General features: G+C 31.2%; 1 protein-coding gene and 1 pseudogene across 1 annotated transcript; both read right to left on the reverse strand.

Moving 5' to 3' along the window:
• Positions 1-2,166: 2,166 nt before the first annotated feature.
• On the reverse strand, positions 2,167-8,150 carry LOC121391889 (annotated as a pseudogene).
• A 4,046-nt stretch (positions 8,151-12,196) lies between these two features.
• LOC121391890 (receptor-type tyrosine-protein phosphatase alpha-like) lies at positions 12,197-13,390 on the reverse strand (the record flags this gene model as incomplete). Its single annotated transcript, XM_041523361.1, has 5 exons — positions 12,197-12,271; positions 12,725-12,882; positions 13,040-13,052; positions 13,111-13,292; positions 13,354-13,390. Coding segments are annotated over 5 exons (465 nt in total), but the record flags the coding sequence as incomplete, so codon positions are not given.
• Between the last annotated feature and the right edge of the window lie 2,200 nt (positions 13,391-15,590).

A 15,590-nucleotide genomic window follows, 5' to 3' on the forward strand; every position in this document is an offset into this window, starting at 1 on the left:
ACTGTCTTGTTGAACTAGGAGGGAGTGAATCCTGGAGCTGAGAGGATTACATATGCATCATCTAACTGTATTAGTAAAAGTACTTACCAGTTACCATAAGATGGCTATATTTATTAATTTCGCTACAACTACCTGACACCAAGCTAAGTGATCACTATTATTGTCTGTTTGCCAAAATATTCCACTACTGATCTCCTCTGCATACCAAGTAACATATAAAAATATGAACAATTGTATTGTAAATAGGTATAGTTTTGACTCTCATTCCTACAACTATATTCTGTTTTTGTAATTGTTTAGTGATGAACAATCACATTGAATACTACTTTGCCTTTACCACTTGATTTCCACTCAGAACACACCAAACTGTGTATTGTTGTGGAACAACTGTCTATTAGAAGGAAGTTCAATTAAACTGAAGTCTATGATCTCTACATGTTCTATAGTAGATCAGTAACAAATGACAGTGTGTACTAGTACAATGAGATATAACTTACTGAATATATGAACAGTGATGATGTTGGTAGTAGGATCAGAACAACTACTGGGTAGACAACACTTAAACTCATTGTCATCCTCACCTGAATTAAATTTTGGTCCATTATGTCTATATACAAGTCATGTTACCAGGATTATTGTAGAAAATACAGTGGAGAGGATCACTATCACTATTGTTGTTCTTTGACAGGTTGTCCATTAGGATTAACTCACTCTCTTCCAGTTAAAGGAGTACCAGTTTAACATATAATGAAGATATGATATTTAGTGGTCTGTTGGTGTGATGTCAAATTACTGACATAGGAGCCATTAGGATAACAATTTCTATTAAACATCAGGTAGATACCTAGAATATTGTTATACAGTATTACACATCAAGTCACTTACTTGAGTCTGGTGGACAGTTACTAATTATTTTACTGACACATACATAGAAGATAGTATCTAGTTGTAGTACTGACAGTGTCTTACAGAACTTCTCTCTGATTATATGAATAACAAATTTAGTATATACCTATTAGATTAATACATGTACTACTCTTGTTGTCTACCAGTGATGTTGTCAATTATTTTATCATGTAATTATTACAATTACCATTACTTCATGATTACACACACACACACACCACACATACAATACACACACACACACATATATATATTACTATATTATTCTGAGAGACAGAGAGAATGGTCTATATATCAGATTAAAATAAAGCTATCTGGAGTGATACAAAACGACTGATGTGGTCAATAAGAAATTTTCCCACACTCTAAGTATTCTTGGGTGACCACATACACTCCAATTTACTAATAGTATATGCTAATATAGAATTACCTGACACTCTAAGTATTCATAGTGACCACATGTACTCTAATTTACTAATAGTATATGCTAATATGGAAGTACACTACACTTTAAGTATTCATAATAGGTAATAATAGTACTAAAAGTTGGACATTACAACTTATACAGATAAGACTACATATACTCCAGTTTACTAATAATACATATCTTATTACATGAGATATATAATGTACAATGTCATGTTATTATAAAAACATTAATTTCAATATTATATTATTGTAATTAATGAATATTACATTACTACAAAAATGATAATAATTAATACCTTTGTTAGATAATTGATATCTTTATTAGTAAACATGTAAAGATGTAAAGGTAAGATATCAATGAAATTAAACAAATATAGAAGAAATACACATACACACACTTAATTCTTTAGTTGGAGTTAATAATGTAATTAATAGTAGTTAGTAACATACCAGACCAAACTAGTGACATCATAACAATCAACAAACTGTTATCAATACAAATGTAAATAAACATTTATAATAAAAATAACACACATTAATGAGACTTAGTAAAAGAAACTATTTGTTATTAAAAAAATAAATTAAAAGTATACCAACAAACATGGGAAGTATAAAAATAAAAAACACTCAAATCTTAAAATGAAAAAAATTAATGTCAATAAAGAAATCACACATTATTTACCAAAACATAACATTATGTATATAATGATTATTGAAAACTAAAATTAGAGTATGTACTGTTCATTGCTAGATATATCTTGATGACATCATAAATGGAAGTATATTGTTCCTGTACAAGACAACATGAGATATCACCCTATTATTAATAAACTACTCTATTATTACCAGTGTAGTCACAGCTCCTGGTTTTGCTTCTTTTAACAGCTTTGATCACTTGAAATACATCTATTACACCTTCTGTCTTACACTGTTCTAGAGCAATACTTACTGAACAGTATACTCCACAACGACTCACTGTGTCACTAGAGAGAAGAAGACAGTAACTATTACTATGTCTACAGTCTATGTACCTGCAATGTACAACTATTGGTCCTCCTCCAATCTTCTGTTGTCTTCTAATGACCTCCTCAATGACTTGGAGGATAGTTTGAGGTTTTCTGACACGTCCATCTTTAGGCCAGTCTGTTACTTGAAACTGTACAACATTCCAAGAGCTTGTGTCCTTTAGACTAACATTAATATCCTCTCAATATATCCATTATGTACATTCTCAGAATTTGTTTTACAACAAAATTCTCCAAAGTCAAGTACATCAGAACTTGACCAATATTGATAACAAGACTCCTATGTTATTATAAACTTAATGATGTTTAATTTGGTTTATTATAAGTTACCTCTCCATTCCTCTTCTAATTCACATAACATCACAATAGCACACACTTTATAATCCATTATCATCTTCCAAGTCTCTGTAGTGTTCTTCATTGGACTCTGAGCTATAATGAATGCTTTCTTCTCACGATAACCCTATGTAAATGACACAGTAAAGATAATATGTAGGTAAACTATGAACTAACATTCAAAAAAGATGCATGAACATACCATGTGTCTCACGAAGTGTAACAAGGAATTTTCTCAGCTTTAAATAAATAATAAGTACATATAAAGATATAATCAGGTAAAATAATATTCTCACGTGGTAAGTACTCATTGGAACGGTTCTTCTTCACTATGAGTTCTTGCTGTTGTACAATAAACATCATCAGGATTAGGAGTCACTTGATACAAGAGATTGAATTGTGACTCAAGACCTGTCTGGTGTGTTCTGGAATCACACTCTTTAAGTTTCTGTAGTTCAGACTGGTACTTGTCTGTTGGAATCTCTTTCTCTCCACAAATTACATTTTCTAGTACAGCATCATGAACAAAAGCATATTGATCCTATTAAAGGTTATCATTGTATTAAGGACACTTCAATGTTAACAAAATGACTTACTGCTGTCTGGTACCATCTGCATTCTCTGTTCTCTAAGTCTATTGATAATACCAGCAAATATCTACTACTCCCTCTTTACTAGCTTGTTCCAGAGCTATATCCACAGCAATAAATGTACCAGTACGACCTACACCAGCACTACAATGGACTAAGATGGGACCTTTAGATGGAGACCATGTATTAGTCACTCGTTTGTGAAGGCTCATTAGAGGGGTAGCATAGTCAGGTACTCCATGATCAGGCCAGGAGGTAAGATGATATTGTGTTATTTTATGACTAACATTGGATCCATCCTCTATCTAATATTAATAAACAAAATAATCTAATACTCTCTTAAGATCATTTTAACCTTTACATTCAGACATCGAATAACATAGTCTGGTAAAACCTGTTCATCCACTAATGTGACATAAAAAGGTCCAATGTAGTTAGTTCCATGTATGATTCAGGCCAATATGTTCACACTTAGTCTTAGACCCCTCCTTTAAGATTGTTACCATGACGATAGCATTGGGTTTCTCTTGCCAGATTAGACTCCAGAAATCAATTAATGTTTTCTTTAGTGGTCCTGTACAAATAGTAATTATAATTGTTTATATGATATTATTAATAATACTTACCTTGTGCAGCTATAAACTTCTTGAAATGTCCATAACCCTATAAGGAAAGACAATATAAACTTTTGTAAATATACAGGTAGTTTGTAGTTATGATAAGGTACATCATTAAAGTGTATAATAGGATTCTTTTAACCTTACATCAATATAGCTGGCATTAACATAATCTTTGCTGTGTTTTTCAAACTTAGGGCCAGTTTGGAGTAAAATTCTATTTTCATCATCTGTATTGACATTAAAAGTCATATATCAATAATATTATATAATAAAGTACGTACAAGTGTTATGTTTTTGAATCGATTATAAGGTTTGTTTCACATCACTAAAACCTACAGTACATGGCTTGTCTTCTCCTGTGTTACAGTGCCTAAATATACAATAACACTTTATCTAGTTTATAACATCACTTCTTACTTTATATTGTTCACTAAAAGCTGCATTACCATCACTATGACAACTGGCTACATGAGTACCAAGATCATCAAGTGATATGGGAAGAGTAGGATGGATCTGAGGATCAAGGGACATGGAGAAGGAGGGAGTAGTATAGACAGGAGAGGAACCTTTTTCTGTCACATTAGCATATGTTGGTTCACTAGTTATGACTGCATACTCATCATCAGTGGTATTTGAATTCTTCATATTTGTCATTGCTTCATACTCTATAGTAGTTTAATAACAATATTGTATATAATAATCATGTATATGTATATAAGATTATTACCTGGTTCAGTTGATTGTACTTTCTTTTCTAAGAGTGGAAAATCATTTTTTTTTGTTGTCTGCTCTTTTTAAAATCAGCTATTCTTTTTTGTTTATGTTGAGAATGTCTCCTTTATAATAACTCAAATTACTGTTAATATAATATCTGTTTTTACCTTAAAACATATACTAGTAATATTAGTATTAGTATTATAACTAGTACTACAAGTATAGCACCAATAGCTCCTCCTACTATTCCAGTATTAATATCTAATAGCAATATACATTGAAAATGAAGCATATGATAAATATCAGATTACTATTCTGTGTAGAAGTTGATGGTGTTTTAATACAATTGATGATGTTGGTACAGTTGTTGAAGATACTACTTAATGAAATGTTAAATAGAAATTTAATTTACTAATTTACATATTGTGGATGGCTCCGACAGTATTATATCAGCAGTTACTGTAATCCTTGTAACACTGATACTAGCATCTAGTCCAGATGCTGATGTAGTAACTGTTTTAGATTAAATATTAAATTAATCAAATTTAAACTAGTATACATTTATAATAATATTATTATAAACTAACTTGTTGATGGTTCAGGTAGTGTTTTTATTAGTAGTTACTGTCCATACTCCATAACCATTAATAGTGTAACCACGTACACCAAACAGATAACAGCTGTTACCTATCAGATCACTTATATTACTTGAACTTGTTTTGTATTTGATTTATTTAAAGTTGTATTGAATCTGATGATATCATTTTCTCCAAAAGAACAGTTTTTTTCTCAGATTGCACTATCCCATAACCAATCTCATAGTGTGTAATGTAATACTCCTTAGGTATGTAGTCTGGTGGAGTCCATGATATTAAGACCCATGTTACATCAAATATATGTGATAGACTAACATGACCTGGTACTGTAATATACAGAGATATCAATTAAGAATTGAATACTTCATAATAAACTAACCATTTCCAATTTCAAAACTCACAGGTTTCACTAAAAGGACCCATTCCTATGTCATTTATTCCAGCTACACTTATATTGTAGATTTTACTTAATACCAGATCACTTGTTAGTATATAGACTGTAGTACTACTGATATTAAACTCAATATCATCTCTACTTATTAGGATAACATAACTATGATATGTCCATTACGTTGATAACAATCTATTTCATTCCAGGATATATTATATAGTGATATATTGACAGGTTCTACTGACAATGAGGTAGGAGGTTCACTAGGAGCTATGAAAACAGGCATAAACAGGAAAATAAGATTACTTTTAACTACCTGTCATTTGTGTCGCATTATTTAATGTTATTCGACTAGACTCTCCTAATACATTACCAGCTCTCACTGTGATGGTATAGTTTATACCACTGAACAATTCTCTTAATGTATAACTGAATGTTGTAGTGAATTGATAAGGAGTAACAGAGACCAATATCACATTTACTGATGATAACTCAGGACAAGATGAACTATAGGAAATGTTGTAGTATGTTACATAGTTACCATCTTCACTACTGGGACTAGTCCAATTCACTCTAATGGTATTTGTTGAGACATCACTCACTGACAGATTAGCTACTGATGTAGGAACTAGACAATCAAATAAAGTCACATTGTGTTTTACTAATATCAACTCACCATCAAACCTTAACAATCTTTGTCTACTATTAATTGAAGGAAGATCTTTATATGAGTACACACTGATCTATAATATCTACCCAATGTTAGTCCATTGATTACAACTTCATCTTCTCTAGTAGATAATATCTTGTTGGTACCTACTCAGTAGTAAGTTAATGACAATCACATATCCAGTAGTCTGTGATGACATAGTCCAGTTCACTTTGATACTAGTCTCATTTAAATATATGTCATCACATTAGATGGAGGACTACTGGGAACTAAAAAGTGAAAACCTAGTTAAGATGAACAACTAAATTTCACATACCTTCTAATATCACAGTGTCACTGTAGTTCACTCCTTTATATATTGCTATACAGGTAACATTAACTGACACTCCCAGTGGATCAGGATATACCAGTAGTGTGTTGTTGTATATGAGGAGATCAAATCAATTAATGTATACATTGAGTTGTACTTCATCACTCCATTCACTAACCAGTAAACATCAGTTGTAACATTGACAGTAGTTGTCATACAACTAACAGCATTTTGAAGTGTAGTAGTTACCAACATCCAACTGATAGATGATATACTATAGATATAAATTATTGAAAATAAAATAATACATCAAAGTCTATACCTGTAGTTAGATTTTATATTAGTTGTACACTGATTACATTACTAGCAGGTCCCAGTATATCTTGATAGGCTCTGACTGTGATGTCATAAGTTGTTGCTGGCATCAGTCCTTTCAATGTCATCTCATTCTGACTACCTCCCTTTACCTGGTGCGTCACAGTGTTTTTTGTTACTAGTGGCATTGACTATATATCCATCAGCATCAGATGGAACAGGTGTCCAACTGACAGTGATAGTGGTAGCTGTCTTGTTGACCAGAGTAGGGAGAGATGGAGTAAATCCCGGAGCTGAGAGGGTTACACATGTCATCATGTAACTATAGTAGTAAAAGTACTTACCAGTTACTGTAAGATAACGATTTCTTATAATCTCTGCAACTCTTACATAACATCTATGTACATGATCACCATTATTGTTTGATTGACTAAATATTCCACTACTGATATCCTCTGCATACCAAGTAACAGTAAATGTATGTAAAGATCTTACTATTATTGCTTGTTGACTTGGTGTTGGATTAATGTTACAACTGAATCCATTTTGTGGTGATCCACAGTTTAGTTCACTATTGTTATTATACCACCTGAATTCTTCATACCATCCACTATATACACAGTGAAGTCTGTATTGTTGTGGAACAACTGTCATATTAGAAGGAAGTTCAACAACACTGAAGTTTACGATCTCTACATGTCCTATAGTAGATCAGTAACAAATGATAGTGTGTACTAGTACAATGAGATATAACTTACTGAATATATGAACCAGTGATGATGTTAGTAGTAGGATCAGAACAATTACTTGGTAGACAACACTTAAACATATCACCACCTATACTCTGTGAACCACTTATACTGACTTCATAAAATTGTTGGTTTCCATCAGGTCTATATACAGTGATGTTAGCAGGATTATTGGAGATAATACAGCGGAGAGGATCACTGTCATTATTGCTGTTACAGTTGACAGATTGTCCATTAGGATAGATCCACTCTCCTCCAGACAAATTAGAATTAGGTACACACACTGAAGATGTGATATATAGGTACTTCCTGTGATGTAATTATGATTGATGTAGGAGCCATTTGGATAACAGTCTCCATTGAACATCAAGTAGATACCTAGAACATTGTTAATAATGATGTACTACACATCAACTCACTTACCTGAGTCTGGTGGACAGTTGCTAATAACTTCACTCACACGTAACAAGAAGATAGTAGCCAGTAGTAGTACAGACATTGTCTTATCAAAAGAGCAACTAAAATTATACACAATGACTTTTGCTGCTAAAGTGTGATTGTTTATTTCTTTTTAGAATAATGATGCTAATATAATAACTTTCAATGAATTATTGCGTTATATAAATAGACCATGTTATGAGTCAACATGATGTAATTAAGTCATCAATAACAAGTGATAGTAGGACAAAAATAACATTGTATATTGACTTTTGATTGATTTATAATTTCATTTGGTTGATCTACAAGTTAACACAAACATGGACAGATATTTTAAGTAATGGAAGAAGCCAAAGGACAGGTCATTTATAATTATAATAACATTAGAATGATAGTAGTTAGGTTATTGTACAATCAAAACAGTGTTACCATCAGATCACTTAAATTCATTCACATTTGTACTACTTGTACATGTATAGTTTTCATTATTGGATTACTCATCATTAAAATCATCAAAATCATCACATTGATAACTATGTACACTAAGGAAGGATTAGAATAACTAAGACCTATGTAGATATAAATATATACATGTTACTAAATTATAACTATATTTAATCATTATATATATATATAATAATCAATTTTAATTTCTTCAAGTGTTCCCTAAAATTTCAATTTTAATAACAAACTTAAGTAATTCAAAACTTGACCAATATTAATAACAAGACTCCTATGTTATATAAATTATTGATTATTGAAAACTAAAATTAGAGTATGTACTATTCATTGCAGATATATCTTGATGACATCATAAGTTTGAGCCTTTGAGGTTTTCTGATACGTCCATCTTTAGGCCAGTCTGTCACTTGAAACTGTACTACATTCCAAGAGCTTGTCTCTCCTTTTTAGGTTAATGATCCTCACAATGAATCAACTCTGCTCACTCTCAGAAGTGGTCTCAACAAAATACTCCCCAAATTTAAGTGCATCAGAACTTGACCAATATTGATAACAAGACTCTTATGTTATATAAACTAAATAATGTTGTTTATTATAAGTTATCTCTCCATTCTCTTCTAATTCACATAACATCGCAATAGCAGACATTTTATAATCCAATATTATCTTCCAAAAGTTTCTAGTAGTGTTCTCCATTGGACTCTGAGCTATATTGAATGCTTTCTTCTCACGATAACCCTATGTAATAACACAGTAAAGATAATATGTAGGTAACAATCAACTAACACTCAAAAAGATGCATGAACATAACCATGTGCCTCACGAAGTGTAACGAGGAATTTCTCAGCTTTAAATAAATAATAAGTACATATAAAGATATCATCAGGTAAATAATATTCTCACGTGGTAAGTACTCACTGGAATGGTTCTTGTCATTATGACTCCTCACTGTATTACAATAAAGATCATCAGGATTAGGAGTCACTTGATACAAGAGATTAAATTGCGACTCAGGACCTATCTGATGTGTTCTGGGATCATACTCTTTAAGTTTCTGTAGTTCAGACTGATATTTGTCAGTTGGAATCTCTGTCTCTCCATAGATCATTTTTTCTAGTACAGCATCATGAATAAAAGCATATTGATCCTATGGAGGGTATATCATTATACTAGAGACAGCTCTTTTATCAGTTGTATGATCTTGTCATTAATATAACTTGTATTAATACTATTCAATAAAGAAGAAGAAAAGTCAACAAATGGATTAATATATCCTACCAATTCAAAACTATTATTTATAAATTGTTGTTCTTCTATTGATATATAACAATGATACATAATGTATTTAGTTTACTACTATACTTGTATCTTTAACTGATGGTAATTTCTTTTCTTTAGTTTAAACTTTTTTTTTTTCATTTCCATTTTGTTTGGTATTCTTCCTTTCTTTCTGTATATTGAGTAAAAATGTTTCAATAAGAGTAAAACACTTAAAGATATCACACCTATACTCTGTGAACCACTTATACTGACTTCATAAAGTTGTTGGTTTCCACTAGGTCTATATACAGTGATGTTAGCAGAATATTGGAGACAATACAACGGAGAGGATCACTGTCACTATTACTGTTACAGTTTACAGATTGTCCATTAGGATAGATCCACTCTCCTCCAGACAAATTAGAATTAGGTAACACACTGAAGATGTGATATATAGGTACTTCCTGGTGTGATGTAATTATGATTGATGTAGAGCCATTAGGATAACAATCTCCATTGAACATCAGGTAGATACCTAGAACATTGTTAATAAATGATGTACTACATATCAAGTTACTTACCTGAGTCAGTTACTAATAACTTCACTCACATATAAATAGAATATATAGTAGCCAGTAGTAGTACAGACATCATCTTACTATCTGACATAACAAACCTTATCTCTATAGTTCAAGTTAGTACACACCCATCAGAATACCTGAATAAGCCTAGGGGTGGTTTTTGTTAGTATATTCACTATACAAGGAAATAATACACCTCTCTATGAATTTACTAAAACACAAATAGTCTGAATTATGTTATGATAAACATATTCAATAATGATACTCATTTTAGAACAACAAGAAAATAATTTTACCCACAACTACTGTTGCAGTACATGTAACAAACAATTACAGAAACTAACAGTTAGACAATATGTATGGTAGTTGAGTAGTTATTATATCACAACACAATAATGTCATATTGAAACTATATACATAATAATGATATCAAAAAACACTCATTGTAATTGTTAACATTTATTTATTGTGTATAATATGTAGCAGTATCATCATCATAATTATAATATAAGAGAGTCATAAACTAAATTTCTTTGAAGTACAAAACATTTATGTTAATTGTTTACATTATTTATTGTGTTCATTGTGTAGCAAGCAGTTTTTACTAAGAAAGTCATAAATGCTAATAAACTAAATGTTTTTAAACAATTTATCTTTTTAATTTCTAAATTCATAATCTAATATATTACTACACATTTCTTTTTTTATTTACAACATTTTCATGTTTACTTATTAAATAAATTAAACCAGAACATGATGCTGCATATTAAATTATAAAATATAAAATAACACGTAATTTTACAAGAGGCAATTATAAGAAGTTGCCACTTACTTATATCTTAATAATTGTATCACACATTAGTCTGAATATAACTATGGATAGTTATGCAAATTATCATCAGTATGCTGACTATCTGTTTATTATTGTTTAAATTGAAATGACAGCTTGCTATTAAAACAATAAATGTACTCATTGTTATGATGGGAGAAAAATGTATAACCAATTAAAAATATCATTAATAAGAAAAAAAGAAATCATTAAATATTGTTACCAGCTTTTGATAATTACAATAATTATTATGTGTATATTGAGTCACACAACTAAGACATAGTGAAGTTAGCATATGTGGTGTTCATTGATAGATATATCTCAATGACATCATAAATGGAAGTATATTGTTCCTGTACAAGATAACATGAGATATCAATCTATTATTAATAAACTACTCTATTATTACCAGTGTAGTCACAGCTCCCGGTTTTGTTCATTCTAATACCTTTGATCACTTGAAACACATCTATTACACCTTCTGTTTTACACTGTTCTAGAGCAATACTTACTGAACAGTATACTCCACAACGACTCACTGTGTCACTAGAGAGAGGAAGACAATAACTATTACTATGTGTACAGTCTATGTACCTGCAATGTACAAACTATTGGTCCTCCTCCAATCTTCTGTTGTCTTCTAATGACCTCTTCAATGACTTGGAGGATAGTTTGAGGTTTTTTGATATGTCCATCTTTAGGCCAATCTGTTACTTGAAAACTGTACAACATTCATTGGTCACTTTGTTTGTGCGCTGAAACATAATAATCCTCTCAATATATATCCATTATGTACATTCTCAGAATTTGTCTCAACAAAATACTCTCCAATTTAAGTACATCAGAACTTGACCAATATTGATAACAAGACTCCTATGTTATATAAACTTAATAATGTTTGGTTATTATAAATTACCTCTCCATTCTCTTCTAATTCACATAACATCACAATAGCACACACTTTATAATCCATTATCATCTTCCAAAGTCTCTGCTAGTGTTCTCTGTTGGACTCTGAGCTATAATGAATGCTTTCTTTTCATGATAACCCTATGAGATAACACAGTAAAGATAATATGTGGGTGACCATGAACTAACATTTAAAAAAGATGCATGAACATAACCATGTGCCTCACGAAGTGTAACAAGGAATCTCTCAGCTTTAAATAAATAATAAGTACATATAAAGATATGATTAGGTAAATAATATTCTCACGTGGTAAATACTCATTGGAACGGTTCTTGTCACTATAAGTTCTTGCTGTAGTACAATAAACATCATCAGGATTAGGAGTCACTTGATACAAAAAATTGAATTGTGACTCAAGACCTGTCTGGTGTGTTCTGGAATCATACTCTTTAAGTTTCTGTAGTTCAGACTGATAGTTGTCTGTTGGAATCTCTGTCTCTCCACAAATTACTCTTTCTAGTACACATCATGAATAAAAACATATTGATCCTATGAATGGTATATTATTGTATTAAAAACATATGGTGACTTACTGCTGTCTGGACCATCTTCATTCTCTGTTCTCTAAGTCTATTGATAATACCAGCAATATCTACTACTCTCTCTTTACTAGCTTGTTCCAGAGCTATATCCACAGCAATAAATGTACCAGTACGACCTACACCAGCACTGCAGTGGACTAAGATGGGACCTTTAGATGGACACCATGTATTAGTCACTCGTTTGTGAAGTTCATTAGAGGGGTAGCATAGTCAGGTACTCCATGATCAGGCCAGGAAGTAAGATGATATTGTGTTATATTATGAGTCACGTTGGATCCATCTTCTATCTAATATTAGTGAACATACAATCTAGTATTCTCTTAAGATCATTTTAACCTTTACATTCAGACTTCGAATAACAAAATCTGGTAAAAAACCTGTTCATCCACTAATGTGACAATAAAAGGTCCAAAAGTAGTTGGTTCCATATACGACTCAGGCCAATATTGTTCACATTTAGTCTTAGATCCCTCCTTAAGATTGGTTACCATGATGATGGTATTGGGTCGCTCTTGCCAGACTAGACTCCAGAAATCAATTAATGTTTTCTTCAGTGGTCCTGTAAAAATTTTATTATTATTAATTGTTTTATATTAGATGATAATGTTATTAATACTTACCTTGTGCAGCTATAAACTTCTTGGAATGTCCATAACCCTATAAGGAAGACAATATAAAAATTAGTAATATACAGATAGTTTGTAGTTATGATAAAGTACATTATTAAAGTGTATAATAGGACTCTTTGTCAACATACATCAACATAGCTTGCATTAACATAATCTAAGCATGTTTTTCAAACTTAGGACCAGTTTGGAGTAAAATTCTATTTTCATCATCTGTATTGACATTGAAAGTCATATATCAATATTATTATATAATAAAGTACGTACAAGGTGTTATGTTTTTAAATCGATTATAAGGTTTGTTCATATCACTAAAACCTACAGTACATGGCTTGTCTTCTCCTGTGTACAGTGCCTAAATATAGAATAACAGTTATCTAGTTTATAACATCACTCCTTACTTTATATTGTTCACTAAAAGCTGCATTACCATCACTATGACAACTGGCTACATGAGTACCAAGATCATCAAGTGATATAGGGAGAGTAGGAGGGATCTGATGATCAAAGGGACATGGAGAAGGAGGGGTAGCATAGACAGGAGAGGAACCCTTTTTCTGTCACATTAGCATATGTTGGTTCACTAGTTATGACTGCATACTCATCATCGTGGTATGTGAATTCTTCATATTTGCCATTGCTTCATACTCTATAATAGTTAATGACAATATTGTATATAATAATTAATGTATATGTATAGAAGATTATTACCTGTGTTCAGTTGATTGTACTTTCTTTTCTAAGAGTGGAAAATCATTTTGTTGTCTGCTCTTTCTTAAAATCAGCTAATCTTTTTTTGTTTTTGTTGAGAATGTCTCCTTTATAATAACTCAAATTAATGTTAATATAATATCTGTTTCTTACCTTAAAATATAGTAGTAATATTAGTATATTAGTATTACAAATAGTACTACAAGTATAGCAGCAATAACTCCTCCTACTATTCCAGTATTAATATCTAATAATAAATGTATATTAAAAATAAATCATATGATAAATATCTGATTACTATTCTGTGTGTAGATGTTGATGGTGTTAAAACAATTGATGATGTTGGTAATAATGAATGGAGTGTTGGTGCAGCTGATGAAGATACTACTGAATGAAGTGTTAAATAGAAATTTAATTTACTAATTACATATTGTGGATGGCTCCGATAGTGTTATATTAGCAGTTACTGTAATCATTGTAACACTGATACCAGCAGCTAGTCCAGATGTTGATGTAGTAACTGTTTAGAATAGATATTAAATAAATTAAAATTAAACTAGTATATATTTATATAATATTATTATAAACTAACTTGTTGATGGTTCAGGTAGTGTTTTATTAATAGTTACTGTCCATACTCCATAAACATTAATAGTGTAACCACGTACACCAAACAGATAACAGGTGTTTACCTATCAGATCACTTATATTACTTTGAACTTGTTGTATTTGATTCATTTAAAGTTGTATCGATCTTATAACATCATTTTCTCCAAAAGTACAGTTTTCAGATTGTACTATTCCAAACCCAATCTCATAGTGGTGTATGTAATACTCCTTAGGTATGTAGTCTGGTAGACTCCATGATATTAAGACCCATGTTACATCAAATATATGTGATAGACTAACATGACCTGGTACTGTAATATACAGAGATATGATTATATTATTTGAATACTCATATTAAACTAACCATTTCAATTTCAAAGCTCACAGGTTCACTAAAAGGACCCATTCCCAGGTCATTTATTCCAGCTACACTTATACTTGTAGACTTTACCTAACACCAGATCGCTTGTTAGTATGTAGACTGTAGTACTACTGATATTAAAACTCAATATTCATCTCTACTTATTAGGATAACATAACTAGTGATATGTCCATTACGTTGATAACAATCTATTTCATTCCAGGATATATTATAAAGTGATATGTTGACAGGTTCTATGACATGAGGTAGGAGGTCCAGTTGGAGCTATGGAAACAAGTATAAACAGGAAAAGAAGATTACTTTATAATTACTGTCATTTGTGTTACATTATTTAATGTTATTGGACTAGACTCTCCTAGTATATACCAGCTCTCACTGTGATGGTATAGTCATACCACTGAACAATTCTCTTAATATATAACTAATGAAGTTTGTAGTAAAATTGATGAGGAGTAACAGAGCCCAATGTCACATTTTACTGATGATAGCCCAGGACAAGATGGACTATAGGAAATGTCGTAGTATGTTA

Source organism: Gigantopelta aegis, unplaced genomic scaffold (assembly GCF_016097555.1).
Source record: "Gigantopelta aegis isolate Gae_Host unplaced genomic scaffold, Gae_host_genome ctg3062_pilon_pilon, whole genome shotgun sequence".
Lineage (NCBI taxonomy): Eukaryota > Metazoa > Mollusca > Gastropoda > Neomphalida > Peltospiridae > Gigantopelta > Gigantopelta aegis.